At 47.6% G+C, this 23,230-nt stretch overlaps 1 protein-coding gene across 1 annotated transcript; it reads right to left on the bottom strand.

Moving 5' to 3' along the window:
• Positions 1–3,500: 3,500 nt before the first annotated feature.
• Positions 3,501–21,044, bottom strand: LOC131571327 (chromosome-associated kinesin KIF4-like). Its single transcript, XM_058824015.1, is given in 31 exon segments — positions 3,501–3,539; positions 3,541–3,678; positions 4,172–4,294; positions 4,938–5,054; positions 5,820–5,969; positions 6,607–6,705; positions 6,788–6,865; positions 7,042–7,149; positions 7,492–7,662; positions 8,332–8,461; positions 9,500–9,594; positions 10,153–10,308; positions 10,485–10,598; positions 11,168–11,251; positions 11,711–11,803; positions 12,275–12,419; positions 12,625–12,728; positions 13,111–13,293; positions 13,561–13,626; positions 14,269–14,374; positions 14,553–14,611; positions 15,055–15,190; positions 16,155–16,216; positions 16,688–16,863; positions 17,868–17,987; positions 18,169–18,263; positions 18,429–18,595; positions 19,554–19,664; positions 19,886–20,076; positions 20,729–20,843; positions 20,922–21,044. Coding segments are annotated over 31 exon segments (3,654 nt in total).
• Between the last annotated feature and the right edge of the window lie 2,186 nt (positions 21,045–23,230).

Here is a 23,230-nt window from a genome sequence, read left to right as displayed (position 1 = left end):
ATCCGAGGAAGAGAAGGATAAGACAAGGAAAAAAGGGAGGAAAGGAGGTCAGGGAATGGGGTATAGCTACCAAAACGTGATGTCTTCAGGGTCCCGCCACCGAAACTCGCTGGTACACGTCTTGGGGAGATCTCAAAGGACAGTCGGACCGAACCCCAATATATATACTGTTCTTGGTTGGGGGAAGGGTGGCTGAAATTAGGTTTCCATGGAGGGGAGAAGTCCATTGTTTTCATGGCTGAATGCTCACAGGTAGGTTTTTCCCCCTCACTGAGTTGGGAGGGAGTACAGTCCCAGTCTCTGGAAGGAGGTTGCCGGGGGGGTGCCATGGGGGTGCCATGGGGGTGCCAATAGGGGTTCTTGGTTCCTTGATGAGGGGATTTGCATCTCTGTTGGTCCGTCACGGTGGCTGAAGACAGGCAAGAGGGGTCTTCTCATGGAGCGGGGGGGAGCCACCCCAAGCTCAGTCCAGCCAGGTCGGGAGTTTGGAAAAAAGTCCAGTTCAATTGTCCAGAAAAGGGCAGCATGCCCCCTTCGAGTACAGCATGGTGTGTTCTACAAACATCGCTTGTGAACACACTAAATAAGCAGGAGACTTTCTTTCCCAACCGGCTCAGCAGTTTTAACCTTCGGTAGTCTTTTCTCATGACAATTGTGAGGCAAAAAATGAAGGATTTTCGGATGGACTTCTACACTCTCCCACTCACTTTTTAATATATATACATTTGTCTATACACATAGATATTTATATATTAATGTACATATGTGTGTGCACACATACATAAAATATATAGAATATAGTGTATAGAGAGAATACACAGTAGGTAATTATGCATACACAGAAACACTTCTGCTATGGTTTGGGCCTGGCAAAGCCAGAGCCCCCATGAGTATACCTCCTCCCTGATGTCTGCTGTGAGATGTGACCAGGAATAAGCAAAGCAGGCTCCAACTTAAACATAAAGAGAAGTTTATTAACTAAACTACACACACAATTACTAAACTACACACAAACAAAAAAAACACAAGGAAAATGAAAACTACACAGAAACACTTCCCCCTCCTCCTCCAGATCCCCAGTACAATTCATTTCCCAAAATTATCCACACTTGGTCTGGCACCACCCTTTAGAAAATCAAATCTTCAGCTTATGAAGAGTAGACAGAGTCCTTCCTTGTACCACGGACTTCTTATCACAATTAGCACCGCCCGGAGTCCTGCTATCTCGTGACATCTCCTTTCCATGCCAAGGTGCTCTCACCACCAGGCATGGGATGGGGCAGAGGCCTGCTTTCAGGGTGGAGAATTTTTAAGGATGCCTCGTCTCGTTCCAAGCAGAGCACAGTCTCATCTCTGGGACCTTTTTCCCCCCCATTTCTTCTATACCCCCTGGGGCTGAGGGGTCTCAACACCAAACTCTCCTGGCTCCGAGCCTCCGCTTCCCCCTGCAATGCAGCCTCTGTATCACTAGGAGACAGTCCATGGATCTACAACAAAAGAGTCCAGCAAAATTGCCACTCCATCTTCCCCATTCCTTCAACATCTCTCTTTTTCTTTGCCAGACCCCCTTTCTGGCCTGTTTCTTCCTCCATCTTCCACTCTTATCCCTTTCCTAGGAAAGGTAATGTTCCATGAAGTTCTCATTATCCACAAGGGTTAAAAGCTCTCCCAGGCGGCTGGGCTGCTTGCTGCCTGCACCCCCCCTTCTCCTCTCAGCCATGCTGCCGGCACATGATCAAGTTTCAAGACAACAGTTCAAGCACAGGCTGCATTCTCTCCGTCTCCAAAAAGGGGGGGGGGGGGGGGGGAGGGGAAGAGGGATAAACAGGTCGCTCAATGCTCCCTCCACCCTTCCACCCTTCCGGCCTACAGTAGATGGACCACGTGGCTTTCCCCTCCCCCAGCCCAGCCAGCAACTGGGCCAGGGGAGAGGCCCAACCCTTCATGCCGGAAATCCCAAGAGCCCTCTGAAGGACAAGAGCCCTGCTTTTAACTCCTTGGGTTTGTAGTCTCAAGAGGCGGATACAATACCCCACTGGTCAAACCAGGTGCCCATCTTAAAATCCGACCACCCATTGGTGACTACAGCAAAAACAACATATCCCAGATGTCCCATTTTCGGTCAAACCACGACAACTTCATATATAAATTGTATTTTATGTATTAGGTACACATTCTAAAATAAACAATGACATAATCCTATGCTATATAATGTAAAATACATAATGAAAAATTTATATAATATATATTTTATAATATATATTATTATATAACATACAATATTATATACTATTATATATTATTACATAATATTATGGGGACAATCTTATATTAGGGCCTAAGCCCTCAGAACTTCCAAGTTCATTTAAATCACTTGGAAATATTTTACAGCTCTCTGGGCCTTCATAGACTTGGAAAGCAGGGAGAGTGAGGGGGATTTTGGGAAGGAATTCTTTCCTGTGAGTAGTAAAGCCCCAGCAGAGAATGTCCAGAGAAGCTGGGTCTGTCCCATTTCTGGAAGTGTCCAAGCCAGCTTGGACAGAGCTTGGAGGAGCCTGGGATGGTAGAAGTGGATGATCCTTAAGGCTCCTTCCAGCCCAACCATCCTGAGAGTTCCTAAATTGGTAAAGCCCTCATCCAACAGATAAATAAAGAGGATTGTCAGGTCAGGGAAGCTGCCCAAAACCCACATCCCTGTGCACGTCCCAGGGAAGGGCTGGGTAACCCATGCTGGCAGAAGAGGAAAAATAAATTTAACAAAATTTACATTTATCACCTTCTCTTCCTGCTGAGACTCATAACTTAGGGCTGAGGGCAAGGAAAAGCAGCAGGAAGTTGTTTGGGGTGTCTGGACCGAAAGACCGGAGCAGGTCCCAGTGACTGCAACTCCTAGACTGGTTTCAAAACCAAATTTAAGTGCAAAGAGCCCAGGAGAGGCTGGGGGGTGTTGTGCACAATAATCCCAATACCAAGTCAGGTTTCTTTAGTAACTCCTTTATTGAAATCACAAACCATTTTTAAAATTCCCACATTATGCAAATAGGTCAAATTTCTAAGTTCATTGAATAAACATGGCCCAGAAGCCAAAGGGGCCAGAAAGCCTGAGCAGTTCAGAGCTGCTGGTTTAAGACTTCAGCCAGGACCTTCTCACTCCATGGCTCCCCCAGGTCAGCTGGAAAAGTTCCTTCAGGCTCCAGTGCAGAGACAAAGCTCTCTCATGATTACAGGTGAAACTGCACCCAGCGTTCACAGCTCAGCAGCAGGGAGGGAGCTGGGAACACCCACCTGGAAAATCATCCCCATTCACTCCAGGAATTTCAGAGGACAAATTCTTACCCCCCCACCGGGCCCCAACACACAAATATTTACAGAGACATAACAAAGAAAGAAGCAGTTTGGCTCCCTTGCTGAGGGCAGGAGCTGCTACTCCAGCAGAGAATCCAACTCCCTCAAAAGTCACCAGGACCTAAAGGGATGGGAAAAGCTCCAGGACAGGTAAACTACTCCTTGAGGGGGGTGCAGCCTGAGAAGAACCTGATTGTTTCTGCTCAGCATCCTCTCCGTCTTCCTCCCAAAGGGGTTCTGGTTCTACCGAGATTCCTCATCCCTCCTGAGCAGGGAGGCAACAGTGCTGGGAATCTTCAGGAGCACCTCCTGCTCTGTGATGTCCTACAGAACCTGGGGGAAAGCAAGGGACAATCTTTGGAGTTTGTCACAGCTGGAGTGAACCACCAGAGGCAGCAGGACACCAAATGCCAGGCCAACCTCAAGAGTTGCTTTTTTTACTCAAGTCAGGAAAAAGACAAATTTTTTACAAAATATCAAGATGCAGCAGGAAGAGAGCAGTTGCAATAGTAGGCTCCCATATAAGGGAATTTGTTTAGCTGAGGTGAAATGAGATGTGCCAGGTCAGAGAGGTCACTTTGAAGATGGACAGACAGGATTTTATCCTGCAAACTCCTCACTTCCCCTCTCTCCTTGCTGAAGGTGCTGCAGGAAAACGTGGCAAACTCGTGGCATCATTTCAGTGTGGGAACTGAGGAATTCAGCACACTCTCAGCTTCCACACGAGCTGCCTGGAGCTGTGCAGTTTTCCAGCAGCAGCTTCTCCTCTGGGGTGATCTCCCTCCAAGACCCCTCACTCAGCAGCTGTGCTCTCCCCTGGGAATACCTTGGTGGTCGGAGTGATCGACACAGGCTGGAAGAAGCTCTCTTCTGCTTTCACCTCCATGGGGTCTTCCAGCTTCAAGGACCCCTCCGAGTCCCTTTTGTGCCCCTCACATGTTGTAGTTTCCTGAGGGACAGCAGAGGGTGAAACTCTTGCAGAGCATCCATCCCTTCCCTTCCCACCACAGCCCCCTGCTCTCCAGCTGGTAAGTTTTCCATAGTACAGGATGCTGCAGCTCAGACTAGGCCTCCATAAAATAGGCAACAATTAGAGCACTATGGGATGTCCCTGCTCCACATCTTGGAGATCCAAGAGCAAAATTCCCACTTGGAACAGCTGGAACATCAGCTTCTCATGGACCTTCCTGCTGCTACAACCCCCTCCCCCACAACATCCCTTCCATTCTTAAAAAGAAATCTGGGAACGAGTCAGGGTTTTGTGTTGTCTGAAGCCATAGACAAAACTTTAATTTACTTAGTCCAAAAGGAAAAATGGAACTTTTTATCCTCAGATTTGTGGATGAGAAGTGGGAACACAAAAATCTTTGCTGTGAATCTCCAAAATTCTGTCCTGAAAGGCAGAGTCTGGTCCTGCAGTGGAAAATTTTCCTCAGTTACCAGAGAGGCACTAATTAGTGACATTCACAGAGTTTCAGCAAAGTGCACCTGCTCTGCCTGGACAAACAGGGAATTATCCCTATCTCCAGCTTTGCTCCTGCCCAAATGCAGGCCCTGCAGCCCCTGTGCCCCCCAGAGCCAGCAGCACTCACCAGGCCCTGCTCCCTGTTCCTGCACATGGCCGTGGAGCAGCTGCAGCCATCAGTGCATCTCAACTTCTGCCTCCTGCAGCCACAGTGTCTGTTCCGACAGTGGCCCTTGCACGAGCACTGTGAGGGAGGGAAGGGGAATCCAATGGCCAGGATGCTCCTGGAAGGCTCCAGGTCCTGCCAGCTGTGGCATCTCAAGGACGGGGACACCCCCAAGCTGCCACTTGTTGCATTTCGCTGCCATTTCACTGCATTTTGCTACATCCCAGAATAACTGTCCTCCTAATATCCAGAATAAAATCCATCCACCTACAGATCCATCTTCAAGAGCTACAGGATAAGTACCTTCAGCTACTCAGTGCCTGACTGGAGGTTATGCCAAAGGATCCCAGTTTTTGTGCCACACTTCCATAAAAAGAGGGAGTCCCCACCCCGAAAGCCTCAGGAATTTTTTGAGCCACAGGCTGAAGCTCCAGACTGACATAGACAGATGGAAGCTGAGGCTCTGTCACAACTGCAAGCTGCAGGTTCCCAAAGGAAACAGGGATCCACAACAGGCCATCCTTTTTTTTGTTTGCTTTTCCCCCTAAAATTGGCTGCTGTTGGGGCTGTTCCTAAAGCAGTGGCCAGCTCAGACACAGGCAGCAGGACAGAACATGGGAGAAGGTGACTTGGACAGGGAAAACCTGTCCAGGAAAGTCTTGCTGACTGCAGACAACATTTGCTGTGTCTGTGGCAATGTCCCAAATATCCCCAGGCACCCAAAAACCCATTCCTGCCACTTTGAGAACAGTGGAGATACCACACCTCACAGCTCCATCCCACCCCCTGCACACAGCAAGTGCTTCCCTAGCAGACACTGGATCAAGGGCAGCTGGATCTTACCCCCATGAGGTTTCTCCTGGTTCCTCTGCCTGCTTTTCCAGGAAGCCAGTCAGAACCCTCCAGCTCCCCCGGGTCAGAGAGCAGCTCCTCCACATCCACCTCAGGGCTGGGTGCTTGGGGCTTGGCCGTCATCTGCCAGTGGCACTTGGGCTGCAACACAGGAGCACCAGAGGTTAGGCCACCAAAATCAGCTCTATTTCATTAATAATATTAATAATTGTTATATTTTGATAGGGTTTTATTAGGGTTTTCAGAGTTCCTCACGGCCAAGAAGGTTGTGGGGTGAGGGAGGGAACAAACAATCTAATTATCAGGATTGAAAATTCAATCAATTTAAAGTATTGATGACAAATCCTTGAAAGTCTGAGTTGTTGACACATCACATGACAAAAAACAAGTGTCACACCCCTGTCCAAAGAGTTTTAAATCATTTCTTCTTCACAGCACTAAGATTTGGCTCCATGCAAAGCAGCAAAGTTGGCTGTGAAACACATGCCTTGCTCCATAATTTAAAGACTGGGAACGCTACAGAAAAACAATCTGGATTGTGAAGGAGGATATAGAGTCAGAACTACAATGAGGAAACAGGGTTGGGGGTTTGTTTGCTTTTTTTTTTTTTAACCAAAAAACTAATGTAAAGTATTTGAGTCTTCTGGAAAGGACTGAAGGGGCCACTTCAATCAAGTGCCTGGTAAAAGCAGCTTAGGAGACAGAAAACCACGTTATCAATAGCCAAGATGAACTCTGGCAAGAATTCAGGTGCAACACAAACTGTGCAGCCTCTTACTTTGGGTGGAACATAATCAGGAGACTCTGGAGACTCAGGTGGCCTTTGCTGGATGTGCTGGAGCTTCTGGCCTCTGGCAACTTGGAGGAGCAGCAGTTTCTGTCAAAAGTGACAAGAATTAGCTCTGCAAAATCATCAAACTCAGTTGCCATGAGGCTCTTGTGTCTGTACAAGGCTCTACCTGTTTCAGAGTGTCATTTTCGCGGAGGAGTTCCTGGTGCTTCTCACAGATCTCCCTCATTTTTTCCAGCTCTTCCTCCTTGTTTGCAGGACAAGAGGAAATTTGTTTCATTAGAGCTAAATAAGAGAAAACCCTCCAGGGTTATTCCAGCCTGCACAGCAACCACTCCATGCAGGCTTCTGCAAAGGGAATACACAATTCTTCTCCTAATTCCAGGAATCCCAAAGGAGCCCAGCCTCCCCCAGCCTCTGCACCTGGAACCGCAGTCGCTCCTGCAGTTGTTTCTCTTGTTCGTTCAGGGACTCTTCCAATCTCTTCTCTGCTGCTTCTTTCTGCTGGAATTGTCTGAGCAGGTACAGAACCTAAAAGCAAGTTGGAATAAACAGGGGTGAATTCCTGAAAGGAGCACTTAGCAGGGAAATTTCCTGCCACTTCCAGCACAATTCCACCCTGATCTATTTGAAAAGTGATCTTCTGCTCAGATGTAACCTCCTCATTTAGAACAGGAGGAAAGTTACTGAATAAACCAATTTGCACAGGATAAATACAGAGATTTCTTCGGCTTTGAATGAACCATCTACAAAAATCTAACAAAATTTGAGCTGATATTCAGCACCAGCTTCATTTCAGCACATCCCCCTTTGCCTTTCTCTCTGAGCAGACCTGGAGATCAGACTCAAAGGTTTCCATGAACTGTAATTCACCTTATGCTGGTGTTGTTGTTCCTGCACCAAAATCTGATTTTGGAACTCTGTCTCCATCTCTGCTTTGTGGTTTCTCACTTCCATCAGCATCCTCTGCACATGAGAGAAGCTGGCCTGGCTCTGCTGCAGGCCATTCTGCAGTTTGCTCAGCCGCACTTTGGAGGAGACCAGCTGGAAAACAAGAGCAAGGCATGGCTTGGGACAGGGATTCCCCGCTGGGACAGGTGCTGCAGTGTGGAGAAGCATCCCTGTAACTTCCAGCCACCCCAGGAACTGGACCAGCCCTCAGCACCAAGGAAACCAGGAGAGATTCAAAGGCAGACACTTTGAAAGTGTAAACCAGGGAGCTGAGGGTCTTGTTCACAGTTCTGAATTCACCTCCCTTCCTGCAGCACTTGGAGTATTTTCCTTTCTCCCTTCTCCTTTGATTTCCAAGCACCAGGGAGCAACAGGTAATTCTGTCCTTCAATTACTCTTTCTCTGATCCCACAATACTCCAATTTTTCTTTTTCCCATCTCAACACCAATTCCACTGCTTCCCTGCTTGCTCAGGAAGTATTTTAGATGCTTTTTCTTCTCTTCCACTTTTCTTCTGTCCATTTTTCACTTGCCTTTCCCTTTCCTACGCAAGCATTTAGCTGCCATCTCCAGACCCTCATCTATTCCACTCCCCTCTTCTCTGCTTTTCAGATTTCACTCCCCAGTATAGATGACTTTAATAAACCTTATCCACTACGAGAAGGCTCTACTCAAATTCCTTTGGTCACTTCCTGTTATTTGTGGCTAAGCAGACTTACAGCCTTTGTTTCAGGGAAAAAAAAAGGAAAATGCAGGGTTTACCTCTCTCAGGAGATACTTCAGGGCACATTTGGCCTCCAGGGTGGTGGCAATGCTGTCCCAGCACTGCTTGGCCCGATCTCCATTGTCTGCATCCAGGAGTTTCTGCTGCAGATCTGCTATCTGGGCACTCCTGGGGAAGAATCCATGGATTTGGGTTTACAACAGAGGAGAAATACATGGCTGGTTTCTGGGCTAGTGTTACTGTTCCGAGAATATTAAGTAAAATAGCATAAACTGAGATTTTTGCTGCTCAGTAGAGCAACTGGAGCCTGCATTGCTTCCCTGCTGAGTTCTGCCTCCACTCCACATTCCCAAATAAAAGTGGAGGCTTTTCCCTCAGAGGCGCTCACTAACAGCTCAAAACACCCAGTCTAGATGCCTGATATTTTCCCCACATTTTGGAAAAATTCCAGTCAGGAAAACCCACTGAAAAGGGTTTGGGGGTTTCACCCCCTGAAAAGCCATTTTCAACTTGTTTGGTCAGTTTGCCAATAGATACTTGGCCAATACCAAAAACCATCCTCATCCCCCATCTTTTACAGTTTGCTATAAATCCCTCTGATGGATGGGTTGTTGTGACCAAATTTCTTCCTGAAGCATCCTTTGGACCCCAAGAATAGGAAATTCTTGGTTCTGTAAAAATAGATTTTTGTATCAATTTTGGCATTATTGGGCTTGAACAAAACAAAGACAAAACTTCAGATGTCACCCTGTGTATAAAGATGCAGATTCTTGGCTCTGTTTTTAGCTACCTCAGCTCTGTTTTTAGTTACAATTTTCCATGGGGAATGTTTTTTATCGGTGGAGACAGAGGTTGGCCACCCATTCCACCAAACACCAAAGGTGCTCCATGTAGCATTGGAAGGCTTTCCTTGCTGACAGCCAGTGTAAATATAATTAAAGACCACAGATGCAGAGGAAAAAGGTTTGTCCATCAGTATGACTCAGATTGTAAAGATGATTTTGAATCTTGGAGCTTTGGAAAAAGATTTTCAGCATCTGTATTTTCACCCCAATCTGCTTTTGCAGTGGCTCTAAAACAATTAGATGGGTTAGGGTGCTGGTAAAATAAGCACACCAAAGCTATTTCTCTTGTACTGAGTGAAAAGGCTTTCCCTCATCATTGCAGTGTCAGTCTGTGTGGATGAGCACTGCGGCAGTGCCTTACCTGAGCTCCATCTCTGTTTGCAGGCACTCAATCTGCTTGGAGACAGAGAGATCCATGTCCAGAGCCTGCAGGTCAGCCAGGCAGTACATGTGCCTCTGGAAGCACAGCACACAGGGATGCAGGGCAGCAACAGGGGAGGAAATCACACTTTTACAGATATTCCAGCCAGGAAAGCCTCCAGGCATCTCCCCACAGCTTCTGTTCCATTGTTCTTCCCCAAAAGCCTGTGCTAAGTGGAGTTAGCTATTCACATCCCTCAGAATCCTTGAGGTTGGAAAAGCTTTCCCAGAGCGTTGAGTCCAACCATTCACCCAACACTGATGGGTCACCCATGTCCCCAGGTGCCACATCCAGATGGTTTTTGGACATTTGCAGGGATGGTGATTCCACCACTTCCCTGGGCAGCCTGTCCCAAAGCCTGACTGCGTTTTCAGGGAAAAAAATTCCCAAATTCCATTAAGTAACAAGTTCCTTCAGCACCTCTTGTCCCTGACATTGAGAGGATAAAAATATTAACTCTTTCTGCCAGAAAGGATGGGATCCATCCCCACCTTCTGAGGGAACATGTTGGTCAAGTAGCAGAGAGAAGACTGAATCCAGTATTGCTGAACAGCCAGAGGAGTGGGATGGGAAAAGGGGAATTTCCACCTTACCCGCAGGTTTGGACGGGGGTTTTCTCCAGCATCTTTCTTCTCTTCCCGCTGAAGGAGCTCTTTGGCCAGCATTTTCCTGTCCTCCAGCAGGTCTGCCAGGTGTCTTCGAGCTTCCTCAGTGCTGACAAGAACTTCAACTACACTTGCAAGCCAGCTCTAGAAAAATAACCCCCAAAACCCAGTGGTTGAGCTCAACTTCAGGACTGAATCCTTCTGAATAATCCCATTGGAATTTCCTGGTCCTCCTGCTGTGCTCCAGCCACCAAGGCCAGCAGCACCCACCCCAAATCCCAGTTTGCCCAGTGTAGGGATGCAAAACCACTGTTACCCACTTCGACTTGTGCAGCAATTCCTTCTGTGCCCTGATTTTGGCTCTGTTTCCATTTATCTGCCACCTCCTTCTGCCTTTGCAGGGCATTCTTCAAACGTTCGTTGGCAGCTGCTGCCTGGAAAAGATTCCACAAGGAGCTGAACAGGGACTGCAAATCATCTGCTACAGCTGGAAACACCAGGAATTTCCAGCCCAGGGCAACCACTGGGACAGTGACAGCACAAGGTTAATAAATCTCAAGTTATTATGGTTTAACTCAAGGATTCCTGCCTTTATTTCCTTTGCTGCCATTCCTCCTTTAAAAGAAAAGCTCCTTCTATGCCTGAAGGTAGAAGAAAACTCCCAAAATGAGAGGTTGAAGATTAATTTCTTTTACAAAGCCATCCTGAAATGATTCTGAACTGCAACCTTGTAGATCCACCATTCAAACTCATTCCCCACTTCCTACCCTGGGCATCTGCATTGCCACAGGAGCCTGGCCCCCAAAGCCACCTGGCCCCTTAAGGAGCAAATTTAACTGGGATCCCTCAAAAGCAGAAATGGGGATTTGTCTACAGAGAGAATTTATTTTTTCCCAGCCTCTAAACTTCCTTTCACAGATTTCTGTATCCTGTTCCTTCCTCCAGCCCCACTTGGCACACTTTAGGGATTGGTTGGGATTTCCAGGAGATGTTGGCTCCTCACCTCCTCTGTTTTGCGCCAGGGGTCATTGGTCTGCTTCTGGAAACCCCTCCCCAGCTTGAGGAGCTCATATTGTCTCTTACGGTTCTGCAAGGAGAAACAGCTGCAAGAGTCACATTTTTCATGAAAAAGGAAAGGTTGTAGCCCCAGAGTTCCAGCCTGAGCACCCCAAGGCAGTGAGGGGCAGGAATTGCTGTGGCACTCCAGGTGTTTGCTAGCCACTGCACTCAGCAGCTGAATTTTATTGACCTGCAGAGCCAACATTCCTTCAGAAGTTTAAAAACCTCCCATGCTGAGGCCAAACCCTATAACTGTAAATCCGTAAAATATTGACTAATTTTGCTTTCTGCTTTAGAGCAGAGTCACAGCTGTGGCAAGAGCTTGAAGATCTCCAGCCACAAACAAGTCCAAATGGTTAAAATGGCAGCCACATCAGTCAAGCTTCTTTTCAAAGCATTCCCAGCTCTTCTAAGACACTTCCCAGTTAAAGGTACCTTTCAGCAGCTGTTTGGAGGGAGGAATCGTGTGAGAGGTTTGTTTGCTCACCTTTTCCTTGTCCTTCTGCTGCTTCCACTGCCTGAATTTCTCAGTGTATTCTTTCATCTCATGCATCAGCTGCACCCTTTGCTGCTTCATTTCCTGAAAGACACCAGTGGCTGGAAGAATTATCCAGGATTTACATCCTAAAGAGCTTCTACCTCCATTTCCCCCTGTGCCTGCCAGGTGTGGGGAGTGGAAGATGGGAAATCTTGCTGTGCTCAAACACTCAGGACACTCTCAAAATGCTAAAATACAGGGATTTTTTTTGGCATAAGAGGAAGACCAACACAGGCACAATTTAGGGAAATCAAAGAGGAATCAAATTATTTGACTGAGGCAATAAATTAGAAATGCCAGAAGATACTTTGGACTTATTTTCCTACCAAATCTCACCAGTCACATGCCTATTGTGGTCATGTAACCATAAGAATCTTGCCAAAAACCACTATTTTCAGTCTGAATAAACAGAAAGTGGATTCCTGAATTGGACTCCTGTCAGGGATTTCTGGGATTCCTGCCTGGGAGCTCCTTTGCCCACACTGGCTCAAGTCAGAGGTGCCTGTTGGTTACCCTAATCTCCTGGTTCAGTTTGGACAACGTGTGCTCTGTGGATTCCTTCAGCTTCAAGAGCTTGGATTGCTCATTCAGCTTCTTCTTGAGCTCAGTAATTTCTGCTTCCAGCTCCTGGAGCCTTTTCCGGCATTGCTTCCTCAGCCTGGAGAGGAACAGCAACAAATCCAAATGTCACCTCTGCCACCTCTGCTGCTGCTGAAAGCCCACAGAAGGCTTCTCTGTAGCTCCTGGCCCATTAAAGGAACACTTTTACATCAAAAAAGAGTTTTTGCAGATCATGGAAATGAAAGACATTGAATTTTCAGACACACTGACAACACCCAAGGCTGCAGGCAGAGCCCTCTTACTTGGCCTGGCTGATGTCCTTCTTTGCTATTTGCAGAGCAAGAACCAGCTCCTCCTTTTCCTCCTGCAAGTTGCTGACCTCCAATTCTAGATCCCTGATATTGGTCTAGAAAGGACAAGAAGAATAAATCTCCAAATAAAAACCTTGGAAAGACATCGTGAGACAAAGCTTTAAGACTGAGAAACCTTGAAAAACCCTGTTCCTTCACAGCAGGCTGCTAAACCACCTCATCTCAGAGCAGTGTGAGGGTCACAGAGGCTGGCCCAGCACACTCTGGAGCTTTGGTGGGCACAGAGTCACTGGGGCAACATCCTGACTGAATCATTTCAGATATGGGAGACCCCAGCACAGCAGGGAACACTGCCTAAGGGAGCAGGGACCCAGCTTATGGAATAAACCCAAATCAGAACAGGCTCCTGAGGACAGACCTCCTCCCTTCCCTCCCCATTGGGGAAAGCAAACTGACCAAGGAGGATTTCAGCTTTACCTGGTACTGGGACTGAATGGGTCCAAGCTGAGTATCATTTTGAGACATTTTTTTGGCCATAGCCTCTTTCACAGTCAGGGCTTTGTGGAGCTCCAGCAGCTCCCTGGAGAGCTGTCCCTGGCGCAGGGCATGTTGGGTGCTGAAGACAGAGGCTCTCTTGGATTCCTGGCCCACTTCTGCTCTCTGCAGGAGACACAGCCATGAGGAGAGGCCAGTCCAGAGCTTCTGAATTACATTACTTCCACAGAGCACTTGAGATTCATTTTTATGTAAAAAAATCAATGAGAACAGGTTCTTGAGCATGAACATATTGAGGTTGAAACAGCACAGACAAGGGTGATGATTTATCAAGCATTTGAGTTAGAAAATGAGTAGGAGGGAGCAGATAAAAGTGATGAGGAGATAAAACCATGCCTCAGTGAGGTGTGCACTGCTGAGCCCCTCACTTACACCTGGAGAATCCTGTTCAGAGTTTGGCAGTTCTGCAGCAGCTTCTGTGGAGGCAGCGCTTTCACTCTGGTGGACAGAGAGAAGAAAATTTGGATGAAAAGGGAAATACGAAATAAAATGAAGGAAATAACAGTCTGTTGGCACATTATGGCAAAGCACAATGTGATTCCCCTCTCGCCAGAACCTCTCTGGAAAGAGGAGACCATCATCCTCCTCTCCTCCTCAAGGAATGTGGGGAAACTCCTCCATGTCTAGTTGGAAAAAACATTCCTTGAAATCTTCCCTGAACTCCAGCACTGGAGAGAACAGGAAGAGGAGGAGGAGAAGAGAACAGAGGAATGTCCTGTGAAGGAGAACTGAAATTCCTTCATTAGAAAAAAGCCTGGAAGCTTCTATTTAACAATTTCAGAGCCCTGCAATTATATTGTCCATAAAAATCACAAAGGTTTGAACACTCCATCCAATTTAGGGACTGTAAATCCATGCCAAGCTCCTGTGCCAGGTTTTTCCATGTAGACTCCTCCTTCCCTTCCCTTCAGGAGCAGCACAAGTGGCCTTTCTGCAGCAGTACAGCACACCAGGACATTTTTGAAGTGGATCTCAAGAGTCATTTCACATTTTAATTGCTGGGCTCCTTGAGGGAAGATGTTGGAGTGGAATCCCAGATTTCCTGGGATTGTTGTCACAACTCCCTGGGTTCAGCCTTACCTGCAGCTCAGCCAGCACCTGCTGCAGGTTCCTGATCACCTCCACCTTTTCCTTTAACTTCTCATCTTCCACAGTGTCCACCAGCTTCTGCAGATCCAACTTGCACCTGGAAACATGGGAACAAGTCCATGCTGAGTTTGTGCCAGGGAAGAACAACCTTCCCCACTCAACCTCTGAATTAATTCTGGATGAACAAACTCCAGCTGATTTGATCCAGTTTATCCCACTGGAAACACTGAATTCCCAAACACATTATCCCAGGACAAGGGTGTGGGGACACTTACACAGCATGGTGCTGGAGCCGCTCTAGTTTTGCATTCATCTTCTCATTTTCTTGCTCTGTCTAGAGAAATCAGAATTGTAGAAGATAAGAAGCCATAAATCAGCTGATTAATTTGCAGTAAGAGATTAGCAGTGTGAAAATCAATGCACTGAAAGATCTTTCCTGGTCAAGGCCAGGATTGGATTTCACAGCATTTTTTCACGGATAGACACTACAGGCAATAAGAAAAAAGCAGGGTGGGGAAGGGAGAGCACAAGTGTGCAAGTGCTATTTAAAATATTAAAACAAAATATTTAAAGTATTAAAAGAGCTGAAAGATTCAGCTGAAGATTTTTCCAAAAGGAAACTAAAGACCAACAGATTCAGGCAGCTTTTTCATTCTGACTGGTTTGGAATCAACATGAAAGGAACACTTAAGAGAGATTCTCACTATGTCATAAATACTGGAGCTGCTGTTGATTCATTCCCAGCAATTTAGAGCTCTCCTGGGATAAGGAACTTACCAGGATGATCCTCTCCAGCATCTGTGCTGTTTGCCCAGCAGCCTCACTCAGCCCCTGGCTCAGCTTCTGCATCTCCTCCTGCAGGAATTGGTTCTTCTCCATCAGGGATTGGCAGCTCTCTGAGGGGGCCAAACCACTGCAACAGCAAGGAGCAGTTGGGTGTGTTTGGGCTTTGGGACATCACTGAACTCACCTCAAAAATTATTATTATTGCTTAAATAATTTAAAAGAAATAGCCCAGAATGGTTTGGGAGGAAAGGATCTTAAAGCTCATCCAGCTCCACCCTGCCATGGGCAGGAACACCTTCCATAGATCAGGCTGCTAAAGGGTCAGTCCAAGCCTTGGACACCTCCACAATGCAGGAAAAACCTCCAAAGAGAGGTTGTGAACTCCATGTCCTTGGTTTTGGAACATTGTCATGTGGAGAAATAGCTGCATGACAAGGACCCAGCTAATCTGAGTCCCTGCAGCTGCAAAACACTGTGGCCTTGAGCATAGCTGTGGTACGATAACAAGGTTGAGAGAGACATGAGAAAAAGGAGATATAAGTTCTAAGGAATGAGGAAGAGCTGATATCTATAGTATAACAATAGACTGCTTGGCTTACAGAATATGTATGAGCTTATTACTTGTTGTGCATGAATGTCTGATGCTCTTCTCAATAAATGAAGCTTGCTAATCACTCATATTGAGCGTCCAATCTTCCCTCACCACGACATTTCCAGAACACAACACCTGCACAGTCCAACTCTGTCTCAGATTTTGTGCTTTTAAGGATAATGGAGGTGGAACTGCCACACATTTAGGGGTAGAGGGGTGAGGAGAACAGGGATGGATGGGTCTCAGAGACAGGAATTTATTCAGGAGGTGTTTCCTGCTTCCTCTTTTACTTCCTGCAACAGATTTTTGCAATCATGAGGTGTTTGCTACAAAACTAAATATCCCATGGAATTCCAGTAAGGATGACAAAAAGAGGGGAGAAAAAGCAACCATTTTGTTTCCCCCTCACTCCACAGCACTGTCTGGAGCTAAGAGATCCAGAGACTTCTCTGGAATGTGATAAATACACATCCAGAGAATGCTAATTAACAAATCTTACTTGAGAGCCACAGGCAGGGTCCCTCCATGGGCCTGGAGCAGCAACATCTGGAGCTGCTGGAGCTGCAAAGACAAATAGTGATTGCTTGTAAATGTAACAGCTCCATGGACCCTTGGTCTTCCTGACTCCCCTGCTCCATAATTCCCCTTTTACCACTGCCTGGGGAAAGGAGGGTGTTGTTACTGTACTTCAAATTATTTATTCCTCTAATATATTCCTCAAAAAGTTCTTCACTTCCCTCTGGGATCACCCCAGGGAAAGCTCTTCCCTTCCCCTCGTGCTGGGCACAGGCAGGAGATGTCAGGAGGGCACCAAACCATCACTGTATTTTTGATTGTGCCTGTAGCTCACCAGGCAAAATTTAAATTACAGCAGCACCATCACTTTTCTCTGGCTGCAGAAACACTCCAAAAAAATCCACACATCCCCTTCCCACCACCTCCAGAGATAGAGCAATGCACAAGAGGGATGTTTTGCATTTCTTATGAGGTTTTGTGCCTTCCTCTGGGGTTTGCTGAGGGTTCCCCCAATACCTGCTGCTTCAGCTGGTGCAGCTCAGCTGCCTGGGGGTCCATGTTGACAGTGGGTTTGTTTTTGATCTTCCTGGCCCTGTCAGCATAATGCAGAGTGTTCAGGGTCTCCTCCAGGTTGGAATCTGCTGGGCTCACACAGGCAATCATCAGCATGTGGCTGTTCCCACCCAGGGAATCTAGGAAGGAGAAGAAACAATGTCAAAGCTGTCAGAGCAACAATGACAGTGAAATACCATGAGTGCATCCCCAAAATGCAGATTAAACAGCTGGATTTTGGTGCCACTCGTTACTTTCTCCTCTGCACACTCAGTTCTGTTTCAAAGTGGGTTTTTAAAAGGCAAAGTCAGGGTTTGAAACCAAAGGTTTCACCCCAGAAGCCCCAGTTGTTGCCCTAACAAATAATTTCTTTATGCCATTTCTGGCCTGGTTCTTTCAGGTTTGCCCCTCCCTAATAACAAGACCTCCATGAAGATCCAGAATTTTCTCCAATTTAAGGAATTATTGGCTAAGAACAGATCACAAAGCTGCACGGAACTTCATCCTTTGGTTTTATACAAATTGGTTCTTAAAGCTACTGATCAGAAAAAAAAAAGGGGGCCTCACATCTAGCCTAATCCAGGTTTTAATTAGGTACTTTCAGACATGGAAAATACTGAAGAGCTTTTGCAGCAAATGATGTAATTACCATAAAAATCCCAGTAATTTCATTACTGAAGCTTTGCCCAAATTAAAGGGTAACTTAAATAAAATGCATTGAAAGACAAATCCCAGCTACTGAAAAATAAAGACCACATATTCAGACTAAGAAAACAAATCCCAGGGAAGGCACAGACAGCTGGAGCTTCATTCTGGCTGTGACATCACCCAGGGAGTTGCTATAATTAAGGTACAATTATAGATCTCTGCTCCCAGACTTCTCCTCTTCCTTCTCCTCACTAAAAATAAGCCCTGATTTTGTCTGGTTTCCTCCTGTCACACAAAGTGCAGGAGACCAGGACTTGTTCTAAGCTCATCTCACTGCATTTACAACCTAAAATAAGAGTACAGGAAAGGCCTGGCTTCAGTGAGGAATTTAACAAACAAATCCCTTTGCAGCAGCAGCTCTGAGCTGGGGGATTTCTCCTGCTTTGTTATTTAAAAAGCACCTGTAAATTCAGGCTTTGTCATCATCTTCTCTCACCTTGCAGTAGCCTGGTCAGCTTGGAGTCTTTGTAGGGGACAAACCCTCCCTTTTTATTCTCATCTCCCAGAGCATTGATGACATTCCCCAGGCACAGGAGGCCTCTGTTGATGTTGATTCCTGCAGACAAAGCTCACAGTGAGCACAGCCACCTCAACAGCTCCAAATTCCTCATTTCCTGCCCTTATTAAAAATTTAACAAGGTTAAAAAAACAGATTAAAGGGTTAAAGAAGTGCTTTGCTCTTTTATTAAGTCCCAAGTAAGAAGAAACCCAAACTCCACTAGTCCCAGCCCAGAGACCTTCTTTGAGTCTGTCTCCCTCAGCCTCAGTCTTCTTTTGTGTCTCAGAGCCAGCAAGATCCACCAGGTGCAGCTTGCAGTGAAAACTACAATTCCTAGGTCAGAAAGAAACTGTTTTACTCTTCCAGGTGGAGAAAGAGCAGCCCAGGAGCTGAAAATTCAGAGAGCCAAAACCTGAACTGCCTTGAGAAGCACACCTCAGGACCAGGATGAGGAAATTTTGGCAAAGTAACTCTCATCAGCTGCACAGTGACACTCACTTGTCATTTTTCATCCTCTGATCAATACAGATGGTGAAGACGGCATGGGATCTGGATGACTGGGAATTCATGGCCGTGGATCCCACAGTTCTGGAGTTGTTCCTCTGCTCCAGGCAGGACGCAGTCTCTTGGGCACAGGTGACATTCCTTTCTGTCAACCCCACAATCTGTAGCCAGGAAGGAAACATTGTTTATCCTCTGCTTCCTCTCCATCCCACCTGGGATCAGAAAAATCTTCCTCCCCCTCAGGCTGTTGTGACCGTGGTCACAGGGGTTCCCAGGATGAGAGAGAGAGAGACAAGAATGTTGACTCCATGATTTTATGATATATATATTACATTATAACTATACTAAAAAGAAATAGAAAAGAAAAGGTTCCTCAGAAGGCTAAGCTAAGAATAGAACAGAAAGAAAACAATTATAACAAAGGCAGCTGGCTCTGGCAGAGAGCGATAGCCAGCTCCGCCGTGACTGGTCAGCAAATCCAAACATCCATAGGAGACCAATCATGTATCCACCTGTTACCTTCCACAGCAGCAGATAAACATTGTTTACATTTGTTTCTGAGGCTACAGCTTCTCATAAGGGAGAAAACTCCCAAGAAAAGATTTTTTTCACAAAAAGATGTGTGCGACAGGCTGTGCCAGCCCATTCCCACGGGGCTGGAGTGGAAACTCCCAGGAAAAACTGGTTGTAAATTTCACTTTAGGAACACGGAATCACATCCTGATGCTGTTCCTAAAGACCCCCCAGGTTTCTCTGCCTGCTCCAGAACCAGCTGGGCTCTGCAATGGAGCTAGAGTTCCTCAGGGCTCCAGGGACAAATCCATGGATATCCTGGGCAAAGCTGGGAGCTGAGAGCTGTGCCAGTCACAGGAAGGGGCTGATGGGGAAGGCATTTGTGTGAATAAAGTACTGCAGAGGCAGCTCCCAGGGACACAAACCAGAGAGAGGATGAGCAGCAGGGACTGGATGTGCTCCTTGGCAAGCTGTGCTTTCCCTGAGCATCCCACCCCCTGGATCTCTGTGTGCTGCTCCCAACACATGGATGAGCCTCATCCCACTGCTTTGGGGATGGCAGAAACTCCCACGTGAACCCGTCCTTCAGCCCCCAGCCCTGCAGACCTTGATGCCTTCCTTGGGATCCTCCCAGATATTGATGGGGGAGTGCTCTCGGGAGGGGCACAGCAGGTCCAGGATGTCCTTGTTGTAAATGTGGAGGCAGCAGAGGAGCAGCTTAGAGTTACCAGCCAAAGAAAGGAGCAGTCATGCTGAAATTAAGGCTAATTTAGCATCACATTTTACGCATTTCACCTTCAGGGAAAGACACCTTGGACTACAAAGGACTAACAAAACCTCCTGGGCTATTAGGGGTTGATTTAATCAGTATCTGTTACCTGAAGGAGGTGATCTCAAAGCTCCCTTTATTCCTAACTTGATAAAAACCAAACTTTTACCTCCAAATAAGAAACTTTGAGGATGAAGTCCCAATTGTGCCTTTGCTGTTTCTCCTCAAAGAGCAGCCTGATGACCCTGGGGATGATCCCCACACCGGGCTCATACTCCTGGTTGGCAGTGTAGGTGTCTCCCATGGAATAGGTTTTCCCTGACCCCATCTGTCCATAGGCCAAGACACTGGCATTGTAGCCTGAGGGGACAAAAGACACCCGGGTCAGTCACGTGAAGACTGAAAGCTGCATTTCTGGAAACCACCCTTGCAGAAAATCATCAGCTTACACCTGCTTTAAGCATACAACACAGTCAGGAACATTGAAGCAAAAAAAGGGCAACAAAAACGTCATAAAGCACAGACAAAATTATTATTTCAGCTCTTTTTTAAGACTGGATGTTTTAATAGAGCTAAACAGAAACACAGCACAAATTCCCATCCCAGCTCCACTGCAGCATCCTGGAACAGAATATTTATCAATTCATTGTGTTATTCTTAAGGAGGGAGAGGGACTTTTTATAATGGTTTGGAGTCACAGGACAAGGGGAATGGCTTCCCACTGCCAGAGGAATATTGGGAAGGAATTCTTCCCTGTGAGGTGGGGGGGGCCAGAGCAGCTGTGGCTGCCCCTGGATCCCTGGCAGTGTCCAGGGCCAGGCTGGACAGGGCTTGGAGCAGCCTGGGACAGTGGAAGACAGTGGAAGATGTCCCTGCCCATGGCACTGGAGGGGCTTTAAGGTCCCTTCCGACCCAAACTCCGCTGGCATTCCATGAAAACTGCCTCAGAACACACACCCCTCTCGTTCTGCGGAGAGGAACGGGCTCCAAATGGCCAAAACCCGGGACAAACCTTTGAAGATGCCACGGACCAGAGGCGACACCGCGGTGTTGAAAACCTCCTCCTGCTCCACGGACGGGCCGAACACGTAGTCGTAGGTGAAGACTTTGTCATTGCCCATCACGACCTGCGGGGGAGAGGGACGGGACAGCGCTGGAAGCGGCACTGGTAACTGCAGGATCCCCGGGATCGCCCCGCGGCTCACCTGAGGGTCGCCGGGCACGAAGGACAGGCACGTCCGGCAGCCTTCGCTGGTCTCCTTGGGCACCAGCGGCCCGCAGCGCAGCGCCACGCGCACCGGGATGCCCTTCTCGTCCTCCTGCATCATCACCAGCCTGCGGGACACGAGCGCCGTGACGGGGGCCGGGGCACGGAGCGGGGCTGGCCGCTGCCCTGTCCGGCCTGAGGGTGGAGCGGGCGGGAAGCGGCCTCAGCGGGGCTCTGGGCGGGGGGGGGGGGGAAGGTGCAGCGGGCCTGCCGGGGCTCGGGGATGGAGCGGAGACCCCGGGGCGGGAGCGGGTCCGGCCTGGCCCTGCCCGGTGTCGCGGGGCGGCAGCTGCCCGTTCCAATGGCAGCGCCGTGAGGCCGGCGTTCAAAACGGGCCGCGCACCGCCACGGTCAATCAGCGACAGGAACCACAAGGGGGCGGTGCCGCAGCCAATCGCGGGGCCGTGTGTCGCCGAGGGGTGGGGCTCTGCCAATCGCGTGCGGGCGCGTCAGGCGGGAGGCGGGGGCCCCGTCGGGCGAGGGAGCCCGGCCCGGCCCCGGCTGAGCCGCTGCGCGTCCCCCGCAGCGCGTTTATCACCCCGACTACAACAACGAGCTCACGCAGTTCCTGCCCCGCACCATCGTCCTCAAGAAGCCGCCCGGCGCTCCCCATTGAGCCTCATTATAACCGAGACTACAACTCCCGTCATCCCCCGCGCCCAATTGAGTGTCAGTATAACCGAGCCTACATTTCCCATCATGCCCAGCGCCACCCGTAGCACATCATTGTGTGCCCTACCCTTCCCGCACTACAACTCCCATCATGCCCCGCGGCACTTTTCCCGCTCTTTTTTCGGGTTACGCGCCCCCCCCCCCCCCCAAATTTTTGGGGTGTCCCCACAGGAACGTCAAGAAGATTCGGGGAAATCTGCGCTGGTATCCGAAATTTTGGGGGGTCCTCAAAAATTTAGGGGGGAGTGCCTGGGATGGAAAACTGGGGGGACTCCAAAATTTGGGGGTTCCCAAAGGATTTGGAGGTGTGAAGTTAATGGGGGGTGACTCTGAAACTCGGGGGTGGAGCCCAAAATTTGGGATGGGGGTGCCCAAATCTGGGAGTTGTTATGAATAAGAAGCTTGACTAGGCCAATATTCAAGCAGCAATTAATTTATTATTTAATATGGTAAAGTATGAGCAATACATTGGGTACAGTGGAGGAAGTTGTCCCTTCAACTGCACACTGATAATTGATGGTTACAAGTATTTATAGGGGTACTCGTCAGGTTTTTTTCAGCAGTTTCTATTTCCAGTCTTTTACTCATCAGCAATTTTTATTCCAAATTATTACATCACAATTCTATACACTATTGTGATTTTAATTTCTCAGGATATATCTCAAAGGAGTATCCCCAGATGGTGACGGTCCAGTTTCTGAAAGAAGAAAGTCCAATCCCATCTGGTGGGGTCCAGCTCCCCAGATGTGGGTCCACCTTTTAATTGCAGAGACTCTAAATCTCGTAACAGTGATGTCCAGCTTCCCTTTGGTCAAAACCATAAATCCTTGAGGTGATATATTCCTTGCTCAAGCTGTTTTTCTGTGCTTCAATAAGGCGTGAGATAAGCATATTTCCTTTATATCTATTCCAAAGCTATAGTTTCAAGGATACAAGTAATATTCTAAAATTATACTTCAAAAGGTTATTATTTATGGATTAAATGCAAGCAAAAAGCAACATCTTTAACACTTTAATTCCAATGCTCCTAAATCAACCAGGGTTAATTGCAAACAAAAGATAGGTTCAAAGGCCTTTTTTCCATGCTTTATTCTCCTCAGTTATTATTAGAATTCACAGCTCTCCCATTGTCGGGGTCCACACATTTCACATTCACAACTACACACATCACCTGTTTGTACCTGACACGAAACACAACTTTGTATTTCACAGAGTTCATCCCAAAATTCAAGGGGAGACTTCTGGGGGATCCCAAAATTTTTCCTTAACTCAGGGTTCAGGTACGGCCACCTGCAGGAGCTGGAGGTGAGGGGGACCCCAAAACTTAGGGGGGTTTGAGGGCTCAGATTTGGGGTGGGGAACCCAAAATTTGGGGTGATTTCCTTCAGATTTGGGGACATTTTGAGACATTCATCCAATTTTGGGGTGTCCCTAAAATTTATGGGGTTTTGAGGAGTCTCAGCCAATTTTGGAGGGTTTTTGGGATCTCCTTCAAAATTTGGGGGTTCTTCAATGTGAGTGGGGGGGAGATTTGGGGAATTTACCCCAAACTTATGGAGATTCCCCAAAATTTAT

Source organism: Ammospiza caudacuta, chromosome Z, assembly GCF_027887145.1.
Source record: "Ammospiza caudacuta isolate bAmmCau1 chromosome Z, bAmmCau1.pri, whole genome shotgun sequence".
Taxonomy (NCBI): Eukaryota; Metazoa; Chordata; class Aves; order Passeriformes; family Passerellidae; genus Ammospiza; species Ammospiza caudacuta.
Note: the sequence above shows the minus strand (reverse complement) of the source record. Positions and strands in the feature narration are given on the sequence as shown.